At 50.6% G+C, this 12175-nt stretch overlaps 1 protein-coding gene across 1 annotated transcript in view; it reads right to left on the bottom strand.

Moving 5' to 3' along the window:
• Positions 1 to 2624: 2624 nt before the first annotated feature.
• Positions 2625 to 12175, bottom strand: part of ESR2 (estrogen receptor 2) — a 70655-nt gene continuing 61104 nt past the window's right edge. Inside the window, exon 8 of the mRNA XM_005285890.5 lies at positions 2625 to 3770. Coding sequence (XP_005285947.2) covers positions 3581 to 3770 — 190 coding nt within the window. The 3' untranslated portion in view covers positions 2625 to 3580. The remainder of the gene's footprint in view (positions 3771 to 12175) is intronic.

Below are 12175 nucleotides of genomic sequence, written 5' to 3'. Positions count from 1 at the left end.
AGAAACAGAGGGTGTGGGGTCGGTGGCATCCTTTTATACCAGTGCATATGCATACAGCTGCAGCGGGTGCTAGAGTAGGCCTAACAGATACCACTATGGGAAAAATTTCCAGCAACAGTGCTCATGGTGCGCACACACCTAGCATGGAATGGACATGAGCAAGCACTTGAAGAAGAATACCACTATTCTTTGCTCCCTCTGTCTATAACCTATAGGCAGAGTACCAGTCAAAAGGAACAGAGTGGAATTGGTGGTGTCAGACCAACATAATGCAGTCTGACACCACAGGGCTTAGTTGCACCATGGCAGGTTTCAGTCAAGAAAAATGGTGTAAAGTAGGATGTCTTACTAAATGCAGCATAAATGGAAAATATCTAGTGCATGTTACCGCAAACAAATCATATTTAAAGCACACATCTGAAATGCCGTGAGACTGCCTGCCTCATCTCTCAAATCAAGGAATTATTTCAGGCTACAGCTTACAGGAATGTTATCTGATTCCAGGGGTGTACCTAGGGAAAGGCACAGTGGACAGATATGTTAATCTTTTACCTATAGAGACCTGAATTCAATCCATGATGAGCTCACAAGTGGAAGTTAATTTGCTCACATCATTCTAGATCACAAAACCATCACATAATTCTTTACAAAGAGGCACAGTTGACAGCTTCTGCTTGAAAGGCCCAGAACCGAGGAGCAAGGGATGAAGTAGGAGAGGACTGCGATGCACTGATAGTGTTGTGTGGGAAACCTGCAAAGCACCTGCATGCCCTATTGCTTGCTCATTAGTACTGCTCAGTACAGTTTCACTCAAAACAGGCACTAGTGAATTCAAAACGACATCTGTATTTTCTCTGTCCATTAGTTACAGTAGCTATTACACTAGTGCTGCAGTTCTCAAACTTCATTGCACTGCGACCCCCTTCTGACAATAAAAATTACTTCATGACACCCGGAAGGGGGACTGAAGCCTGAGGCTCACTGCCGCAGGTGGGGGGGCCCCAAAGCCTGAGCGCCACCGCTCCGGGCAGGGGGGGCCAAAGCTGAATCTCAAGGGCTTCAGTCCCAGGCAGGGGGCCTGCACCCTGAGCCCCACCACCCAGGGCTGAAGCCTGAGGCCCCAGCCTCAGGCCCCAGCAAGTCTCATGCCAGCCGTGGTGATCCCATTTAAAGGGGGTCACAATCCACTTTGGGGTCCCGACCCACAGTTTGAGAACCGCTGCACTAATATAAGAAAATTAAAATACACCAATATCCTTGTGGTTTTTTTTAAAGTTAGCAAGTATGAATTAAGACTGTCCTCAACATTTGTTATAGTATGAGATCAAAACAAGTCTACAAATCAGAACCTGATTCATTGAAAACACTTGTGTTTACCCTTCCTGTAAAATACAATGTCCTTGGCTTCAAAATGTCAAGATCAAAAGCTTGAGTAATATTCACAATATGCCACTGATACCAACCAGGCAATGAACCAACAACATTTCCCTACTAAGGGCCTGATCCAAATCCCATAGAAATCACCAGAAAGCCTCCCCATTGACTTAGATCAGGGGTAGGCAACCTGCGGCACGCAAGCTGATTTTCAGTGGCACTCACACTGCCCGGGGGTCCTGGCCACCGGTCCGGGGGGCTCTGCATTTTAATTTAATTTTAGATGAAGCTTCTTAAACATTTTTAAAACCTTATTTACTTTACATACAATAGTTTAGTTATATATTATAGACTTATAGAAAGAGACCTTCTAAAAACGTTAAGAAGTTAAAATGTATTACTGGCACGCATAACCTTAAATTAGAGTGAATAAATGAAGACTCGGCACACCACTTCTGAAAGGTTGCCGAACCCTGACTTAGATGGACATCAAATCAATCTCTAATTTAGTGTAGTCACATAACTAAAATGACCACAATATACAACTAAACACTATGGTATCTAGTCAAGTTCATTAATCTCCAGTGTTATTATCAAAGGCTAATGAGTTTAATTCCATCATAAAACAGAATATTACATAAGCAAATGACAGAAAAAGTATTTTCTTATTTTCCAACGGAGGCTATGGGCCATATTATATGTTCTCTCAGACTCAGTGCACCTTGGACAGCTGCAGAAATCAACAAGACAGATATTTCATATGACTACATATTTAGTGACATGCCAATAATGAATTGCCACACATGAAGCAGTGCACTTTGTAAGTGATCCATCCCCTGTCATCCATTTCCAGCTTCTGGCAAACAGAGGCTAGGGACATCATCCCTGCCCATCCTGGCTAATAGTCACTGATGGACCTATCCTCCATGAATTTATCCCAGAGGCATTTTTCCCTCTCTCATTTAGGCTTCTTTTAGGAGGGTTGAAAAAGCATAACTTAGGGTACAGCTTCCCTAGCAAAGCAAGTTACATGTAACTTCCTCTTGAAAATAAGAGAGCAAAACTGAGTCAAGTAAGTAAAAGCAGATCTCAGCTGAGCCTCATCTCTGCTCATGCTACATGGTATGTACCCTGCATTACCAGAACCCCAAGAACCTGACAATACTGCTAGACACCTCTGTACTCAAGGTGGAAGTGAAGGGAAGATTGGGAACTTGCCTAGGAAACCATTTAAAAAAAATAGTTCAATGGACTGTATCACATTATTTTTACTAATGCACATAATAAACATTAATTTCTTGATCCTTCATACCTACACATAAAGTTATCACACATTAAGTCGTTATAAATATACAAAACAACAGCACATTAATCTCAGTGACAATACATTTTAAAATGTGGTATTAAATGAAAATGACTAAGCAGTCAAGTCAACCTTTAAGCAGTTGAGAACCATGCACAAAGAAACAGTTCAAATACTAAGAGTAGGCTCACAAAACAAAGAAACTTGTTTTTATGTTTATGGAGCTGGTCTTTAAAGTGGTCCCAGAAACAATTCTGAGTGGCTCAAATGAAGCCTGAGGAAGTGTTTCTGTGATCCATCTGCATCCATTGCGTAATCATACAAAGAATAAACTCATTTAAATTTTGCATGTGTCTTGGCATTTTAATCATGTTAACTGAAATGTAGGCATTTCCCCAGTGATCGTCATCATATACACATAATCAACTCTCTCCCATATGATGTAACAGCTGTACATTTCATATGTTGATATATTGACAGAAAACATAGTCCAGTGGTTAAAGCAAGAACTGGGAGTCAGGACACTATTCCCAGCTCTCCACTGACTTGCTGTTGGTTCTTAAGCCACTTAGCTTCTCTCTGCCTCAGTTTACCCATTTTTTAAAAAGGGGTAATAATAATTTCCAGTCTCACAGGGGTATTGTGTTCATAAGTCTCAGACAGAAAGCATTAGTGTAAGTGCAAAGTATTATGTCAGAAACATGGACAAGATGTGCTTTGCACAATACAGGTGGTGATATACAGCCTTATCCAAGATAAACATGTGCAAATCTGAAAGATTAGAATAGTGCCCCAAAAAGGTTGTCTAAGATTCATGAGACATATCAAGTTTTCGATAGCTCTAAATAATGTTGTTTTGCTTCACACTTTCCTACAAACCTGATCTTCCAGGTAATTATAAAGTTACTGTTCTGCCATATTCCGCGTATCATCTCTACTATCAGTTTGTTCTGATGTGCCAAATTCAGAATCTGTGACTGCAGACTTTCTTTGACCTCGAAGCGTGTGTGCATTCAGCATTTCCAGCAGCAAGTCATAGACCGGGACCACATTTTTACACTTCATGCTCAGAAGGTGCTCCATACCTTTGTTACTGTAAATAAAAACAACAAGTCAACACTCAGAAGTGGTTTAAATACATTTAATCCGAGTGGGGTTTTAGGAATGGGAGGCAATGACAAGTTCAGAAGTCAACACCACCCCTCTTTTTTATTCATAGTTTCAAAATTTCTAAGGGCTTAACCATCTTCATCCTCACAATCTCTTAACATAATAGCAAGATTATATCATTTTAACCCCAGTTAAGTTAACAGGCTGCTGTGTATTGTCTCTTTAAAAGAGCAGCCAACTTAATAAGGTTTTGTGAGGGTTACAGTGAGAGTGGCTGAGCGCTGCAGAGAAATGCTTTTGTGGAGAACTTGGGGCTGGAAGGGTTATTGAGGTCCCCCTGCAAAGAGTAACTCGGTGGTGGAAGCCAAGATGAGATCTTCATGCTTGTCTGCTGGCTGTTGGTGTCAGGGCTGTGAGCCACAGCAGCATAGCATTTGAGGTATCCATAGTTGCAAGGCAAGTGTTGACTGAACCCCTTCCTGGCCTGGGTGAACCCCAAAGTATCACACCATGGCAGATGAAAGGCTGAAAACGTTACCTGATTGCTTATGCACCAGGTCCACAGGATGATATCTTCCTGGCACAGAGGAGTAGATGTGGCGCCTCCCTGTTTATCTAAAACGTAGCTGTGGAATTGTTAGTCATTAATCAGATGCTCTTTGCCGGGATGTAAGGAACAAATGTGCACATGCTATTTGGATCACTCTGAGCTCCAATATGTTGATGTGTAATTGAGACTCTTCTTGCAACTACGTGCCCTGAGCTCCAGGTGTGTCCAGATGATCCTTTCCATCCCAAAGTGGAAGCATCCATCACTAGAACCTTGGTATGGAGCAATGGAGAAAAAGGAACACCCTTGCAGACTTGATCTGGGTTCTTCTACCATTTAAGGAAAATAGGGTGTTTGGGGGAATCTGAACCACCACGTCTAGATGATGTTTATTGGGTGGTAAGTACCATCATAATAAACAACAAAAGCAAATTCCAGCAAATTGAGTCACAAATGTGCACAAAGCCATATGCCCTAGCAATTGTACACGTTTTTACTGGTGTCCGAGGGCTTGTCTGTAGTTGATTTATGAGGAGAAATATATTGTCAAATTTGACAATATATTGTCAAACCATGGCAGATATGCCCTCACTGTGGTGGAGTCTATAACTGACTCAAAAAATGGAATTTAAAGAGGATTTGTCTTGGCTGATATCGAGCCCCAAAATAGAGAACTGCTGTAGAATGTGATGTATGCTGTTCGTGATTTGCTGAGGAAAACTTCCCTGAGTCAGCCAGTTGTCAAGGTATAGGTATTCTAAAATGCCCTGCCTTCTTAGGTGTGCTGCTACTACAGCCAGACATTTTATAAATATTCTTGGGGCTTCTGACAAGCTGAAAGGCAACCATATGTACTGGCAGTGTGTTTGTCTTCCCACCTACGAACCACAGGTATTTCCTGTGCACTGGATGGATGGAAATATGCATCTTTCAGATACAGAATGGCAAACCAGCCTAGAGGATCCAATTGAAGCCAGGGTCACCAATCTAAGTGTGAACAGGCAAACAAAGGTGTTCAGATCTCTCAAGTCCAGAATGAGATGTCAATTTTGGGAATTAGACAGCAACAGGAACAAAAACTCCTCCCATGAATTGAAGGGGAACATTTCAGAGAAATAGAAGAGATACAAGGAATTGCACCTCTTCATGTAATAGTCTCTCTTGGGAGGAGTCTCTGAAAAGGGAAAGGGAAGGTGGTTGTGGGGTAGGAAGCTCCTGGAACTCAGGGCCGGCACCAAACATATTTGTGGGCCCCCCTGGGGAATGATTGTAAAAGGGGCCGGGGGTAAAAGCACAGTGGGGCAGGAGCTAGGGTTGGTCTCTGGAGCAAGGGAGGGGTCGGGATAAACTGCAAGCGCAGCAGGGCTGGGAGGGGGTAAACAGAATCCCCCCCTGCCCACCTAAAGCGGGTACCTACCTGGTTCTAGCCCATTCTCTGTCTCTTTCTGCATTGAGCTGCCCCTCCTCCCACAGCATCAGGACAGGTTCTCTTCCAGTCCTCTGGGGTGGGTGTTGGGAGTGGGAGGAGCGGAGGCTAATGTGGTTACTCCTATAACCGGACATTTAGTTTCCAGTCAGCACTGCTAACCGGACACTCAGGTCCCGTTTTCTACTGGAGTTTCCAATATAAACTGGATACCTGGCAACAGGGCTGCCAGAAAAGCCTGAGTGGAGGAGAGGGGCAAGCAATCATTTTTAAAAGTAAGAGGGCTAATCCTTAAGGGAGGGGAGGCAAGTGGTGGGTGGGCTAGGGAATGGAGAGGAGCTAGTGGGCAGGGCCATGTCTGCTGTACTGCCCAGATAGGTTGGAGACCGTGGGGATCAGCTGACAGTATCCCCAGCCCAGGTGACGTGACAACCAGTGGGGGATTTAGAGTTAGTGGGGCCCCCCAGCCCTGTGCTTAGCTTCATTTCTGGGGCTCCTCCTTGGGACCCAGCCAAGAGAAAGAACATTCTCTCATCTCCCCCTGCCCACGTTTTTCATTCTTTTTTTCTTCATCCTCCTCCTATAAGTAATAGCAAGTAAATGAAAATAAAGTGAGGTACCTTGATTGTTCTTGTAGTCTAACTTATTTTTCCACAGACCACCTGAAAATCACGGAGGGTCTCGACGGACCACTTAATGATCTTTCCAAATATTGGGAAAAAAATGTTCGGGTGCGGGGTCTGGCCAGGAGCTAGGGTGAGGGAGGGGGCTCAGGGTTGGGGTAGGAGGTTGGGGTGTGGAGCGCTTACCTGGGGCAGCTCCTGTTTGGTTCTCAGGATGGGGGTGGGGATGTGGGGGGGGGTGCAGGAGTCAGGGCAGGGTGTGTGTGAGCGGGGTGCAGGTTTCAGGGCAAAGGCTGGGGGGGCATGAGGTGGGATGCAGGAGTCAGGGCTGGGGAGGTGTGAGGGGAGTGCAGGGGTCAGGACAGGGGGCTGGATGTGTGAGAGGGGGTGCAGGAGTCAGGGTAGGGGGCTCAGGGTATGTGAGGGGAGTGCAGGGGGCTCGGGGTGTGTGAGGGGGTGCAACAGTCAGGGTGGGCAGAGGGCTGTGGGTGTGGGCTGGGGTCATGGGGGTGCTCACGCAGGGGGCTGGAGGGGTATGCCCCAATTCCAGCCCCTTCCCCAAGGCCTCACCCCCACCTCTCCTCCTCCTCCCCGGAGCGGCTTGCTGCGGCTTGCTCCTCCTCCTCCCCCCTCCTGCCGGCAAGCAGCTGATCCAGCTGATCGGCGGGGGGGGGGGGGGGGGAGAAGGAACATAGCACACTGGGGAAAGAGGCGGGGGAGGAGCTTTGCTGCCGGCAGAGGTTGCCAAGGAGGCCCCAGCAGCCGGCAGCTTCAAGCTTCTCTGACCCCACAGGAGAGAGTGGGGGGCGGAGACGAGCAGGCCTGGGCCTGGCACCAGTGGCGCCATTGTAAATCCGGTATTGCTGGAACTGCATGAAAAAACAGTTACTCACCTTTGTAACTGTTGTTTTTCGAGAGATGTTGCTCATATCCATTCCAATTAAGTGTGCGCGTGCTGCATGCACGGCCGTTGGAAAGTTTTCCCCTAGCAGCATCCATTGGGTCGGTTGTGGAGCCCCCTGGAGTGGCGCCTTCATGGCACTCAATATATACCCCAGCCAACCCGGCGCCTCCTCAGTTCCTTCTTGCCGGCTACTCTGACAATGACATAGTGCGAGGTGAAGGTATGAACCAAGGACCAAGTCGCTTCCCTGCAGATTTCTTGGATCGGTACCTGGGCTGGGAATGCCGCCGACGAGGCCTGGTTCCTAGTGGAGTGAGCAGTGAGAGCTGGGGTCGGTACACCGGCCAGCTCATAGCAAGCACGGATGCAGGATGTAATCCATGAGGAGATCCTCTGAGAGGAGACCGGGAGACCCTTCATCCCATCCGCCACCGCAACGAAAAGCTGGGTCAATTTCCTGAATGCCTGAATGGCTTAGTGCGCTCGATGTAGAAGGCAAGGGCCCTGTGGACACTGAGGGAATGCAGGGGACCAGTGTGAGGTTTAGGGTAAAAAACAGTCAGGAAAATATCCTGGCTAGTATGAAAGGCCGACACTACCTTGGGAAGAAAGGCAAGGTGAGGTCTGAGCTGTACCTTATCCCGTGGAAGACCGTGTAAGGCGGTTCCAAGGTAAGGGCCTTCAGCTCGGAGACGCGCCTTGCCGATGTGATGGTGACAAGGAAAGCCATCTTCCATGAGAGATACAGGAGGAAGCACATGTTCAGCATTTCGAATGGGGGCCCCATGAGCCTTGAAAAGATCAGGTTAAGGTCCCACGAAGGGACGAGCTGCGGAATCTGAGGATAGAGGCAGTCCAAGCCCTTGAGAAAGTGAGCAACCATAGGGTTGGCAAAGACAGAGCAGCCAGACACGCCCAGGTGAAAAGCCGAGATGGCTGTAAGTGAACCTTCACGGAAGACACCGCCAGGCCTTGTTGTTTCAGGTGCACGAGGTACTCCAAAATGAGGGGCACCGGTGCCGGGAGGGGGAGGGTGTGGTGCTGGTCGCAGCAACACGAAAACTGCTTCCACTTCACCGGATACGTGGCTCGAGTGGACGGCTTCCTGCTGCCCAGCAGTACTTGTCGTACAGAGACTGAACACAGAAGCTCCACAGAGTTCAGCCATGCAGCATCCATGCCATGAAGAGGGTGGAGAGACCCCAGATCGGGATGACAGAGGCAACCGTGATCCTGAGTGAGCAGGTCGGCAAGAAGAGGCAACGGGACTGGAACCTCCATGGACAGTGCCAACAGTGTGGTGTACCAATGCTGCCGGGGCCACGCCAGAGCCACCAGAATCACCCTCGCCCCATCTCTGTGGATCTTGAGTAGGCCCTTGTACACAAAGAGAAACGGAGGGAAGACATAAAGCAGGCGACCCGTCCAGGGAAGCAGGAATGCATCTGTGAGGGAGCCCGCGCAGCGACCCTGGAAGGAGCAGAAAGCTGGGCACTTCCGGTTGCTGCGGGAGGCAAACCTGGGGAAACGCCCACTTTTGGAATATGGGGTGGATGACATCCAGCCGCAGAGACCACTCATGCGAGTGGAATAACCTGCTGAGGTGACCCGCCAGCGTGTTCTGGATCCTCTGAAGGAAGGACACCACCAGGTGAACGGAGAGGACTATACAGAACTCCCAGATTCGAATGGCTTCCTGGCAGAGGGGAGAGGAGTGGGGCCCCCCTTGCTTGTTGATGTAGAACATGGCCATGGTGTTGTCCATGAGAACCGCCACACAACAACCTTGCAGGTGCTCCTGGAAGGCCTGACAAGCAAGATGCACTGCCATCAGCTCCCGGACGTTGATATGCAGGGACAGCGCGGACGGGGACCACAGGCCCCGAGTCCGAAGGTTTCTGAGATGAGTGCCCCACCCCAGGGCTGATGTATCTGTGACCAGGGACAAGGAAGGCTGTGGGCTGTGAAAGGGGACCCCTTCACACACCACCCGGGGATCTAGCCACTAGCGGAGGGAAGCGAGGACCCGCTCTGGAACAGTGACCACCAAGTTCAGGCTGTTGTGGCCCGGGCGATAGACCAAAGCGAGCCAGGCTTGCAGCAGCCGGAGCCTGGCATGCCAGGTCACATATGTACACGAAGCCATGTGGCCAAGGAGACTCAGGCAGCGTCTTGCCGTCGAGGTTGGGAAGCTCTGAAGGCCCCAAATGAGACCCGCGATAGTTTGGAAACAAGAGTCCGGCAGGAGGGTCCACGCCTGAACGGAGTCCAGAACCACCCCTATGAACTCTATTCTCTGGGTCGGTTCCAGGGTCGACTTTGCTATGTTGAGGAGGAGACCCAGCCGAAGAAACATATCCCTGACCAGGCGGAGGTGGGACTGCACCTGCTCTCTAGTGCGGCCCCAGATCAGCCAGTTGTCGAGTTAAGTGTATACTTGCACCCGCCATCGAAGGAAGAAGGCAGCCACGGCAACATAAATTTGGTGAACACCCAGGGGGCCATGGAAAGGCCGAAGGGAAGGGCCATGAACTGGTAATGTTCGTGGTTGACCACAAAGCAGAGGAAGCATCTGTGTGCCGGATGTATCGCTATGTGGAAGTACATGTCCTTGATGTTGAGGGCAGCATACCAGGATCCAGGGAAGATATAATGGTGCACGGGGAGACCATGCGGAACTTCAACTTGACCATGAATTTGTTGAGCCCACGCAGGTCCAGAATGGGCCGAAGGCACCCTTTGGCTTTGGGGCTTAGGAAATATCAGGAGTAAAGCCCCCTGCCTCTTAGTTCCCTCGGAACCTCCTCGATGGCCCCCATGGTGAGGAGCACCCAAACCTCCTGAATAAGGAGTTGCTCGTGAGAAGGGTCCCTAAGGAGGGACGGGGAAGGAGGGCGGGCAGGAACAAAATGAGAGAGAGTATCCCACTTCCACCATGCGAAGGACTCAGCGATCAGTGGTTATTTGCAACCAAGCATAGTGGAAATGGGATAAACGATTCAAAAAAGGGAGGGTAGCATCCGGGGTTAAGTTTGGTATGCCGTCCTCGGGCGTCCCTTCAAAAGGCCTGCTTGGAGCCTGACAATGGCTTGGTGGGGCCCTGGCCTTGTCCAGACGGGAGGTTAGAGGATTTCTTCCTGCCATTATGCCCCCGCCATCAGTAAAAATCCTGCCTTGGCTGAGGAGGGTCGGAGCGCTGCTGCGGTTGCTGAGGCTTGAAGTGTTTCCGCTGGGTTGCCGGGGTGACTTCATTGTCGCCCTCGAGTCTTTAAGGCTGTGCAGCCTAGAGTCGGTCTGTTCCACGAACAGACCCTCCCCGTCAAAGGATAGGTCCTGCAGCATCTGCTGAACAGAGGCTTGCAGCCAGGAGGTGCGCCTCATGGCAATCCCGGAGGACAACGTGCGAGCGGCCGAGTCTGCAGCGTCCAGCAAGGCCTGCAAAGAGGTTTGTGCCACTGTTTTGCCCTCGTCAACCAAGTCCCCAAACTCCTCTCTGGACTCAGAAGGCACAAGCTCCTTGAACTTCAGCATGGAGTTCCAGGAGTTAAAATTGTAATGGCTCAGGAACACCTGCTGATTGGCGATCCGGAGCTGAAGCCCCAATGTAGAGTAAACTTTACATCCAAACTAGTCGAGGTGCTTGGCGTCCTTCGACTTGGGTGCAGGGGCCGGCTGACCGTTTCACTCCTCGTTCACAGCCGCAACCACAAGAGAGCAGGGCTGCGGGTGAGTGAATAAGCAGTTATACCCCTTCGAGGGGACAAAGTACTTGCGTTCCACTCATTTGGCCATAGGGGGAATGGAGGCCGGGGTCTGCCAGATGGTTTGGCATTAGTCTGGATGGTCCTGATGAGAGGCAGGGCCACCCTTGATGGGCCTTCCGGGGCCAAAATGTCCACCACAGGATCCTCCGATTCCACCACCTCCTTGGCCTGTAGGTTCATATTGCGCACAACCCTGCGCAGGAGGGCCTGGTGGGCATGGATGTCAATCGGGGGTGGCCCGGAGATAGAGGTGTCTGCCAGTGCCTTGTTGGGAGAGGAGGAAGAGGCGGCCACGGGGGAAAGAGGGTCGTCTTGACCTCCCTGCAGTGCGGGGGCCCGATGTCCTGCATCACTAACTGCAGGATCCGGCTCAGGGACCGGAGTCGGAGCAGGACCTGAAGCGGGAAGAGCACATGCCACCTCTTCCATACCCCCCGGAGCAGGCCGACTGGCGGCGGCTTCTGGCACCCGTGGCTCGGAGGCAGCTAATCAGAAAGCTCCAGATGGTGTACCCTGGGCCTGATGGTACGCCCATGGAGCCCAAAACGGCCACTAGATGGGTCTCTGTGTGGGTCCCTGTCCGCGTGCCTGCCATGACCCTTCCCCCACATCAGGGTGGCCACGGTCTGACTGGCGACGGTCCAAAAACCTCAAACCCATTTCCAATCCTAAGGAGTGAGAGCCGGAGCGTGAGGGCCAGAGGAGTGTGAGGCCAGGGCAGTGCTGAGCAAATCTGCGTCGGTGAGCGCCAACAGGGAGACGTGGAGTGGTGCCGTGAAGCTGGGGAGCGGTGCTGAGACCTGGATCGGCACCTTGACCTGGAGTGGGGCCGAGACGACGAACGGTGCCGGGTCCGGGATCTGATTCACGACGGCAACCAGCAGGAAGAGCGGCGCCATGACCTGGAACAGCGACGCGATCTGGAGCGGTGCCGCAAGTATGACCGCCGCCGCAAGTACGACCAGCGCTGCGATGGAGAGCGGTGCCGGGACTCTGAGCGGCATCGGGAACAGTGCCGCGGCTCAACCTCTGGTGCCAAAGGGTGGATCAACACCAGCTTGGCGTGGAGCTGAGGAGACCCCGATGCCATCATGGCAATAAGGTCCCTCAACACTGCAAAG

The sequence above is a fragment of the Chrysemys picta genome, chromosome 4, assembly GCF_011386835.1.
Source record: "Chrysemys picta bellii isolate R12L10 chromosome 4, ASM1138683v2, whole genome shotgun sequence".
Classification (NCBI taxonomy): Eukaryota; Metazoa; Chordata; order Testudines; family Emydidae; genus Chrysemys; species Chrysemys picta.
The sequence above is the reverse complement of the archived record's forward strand: the minus strand, read 5'-3'. Positions and strand labels throughout refer to the sequence as shown.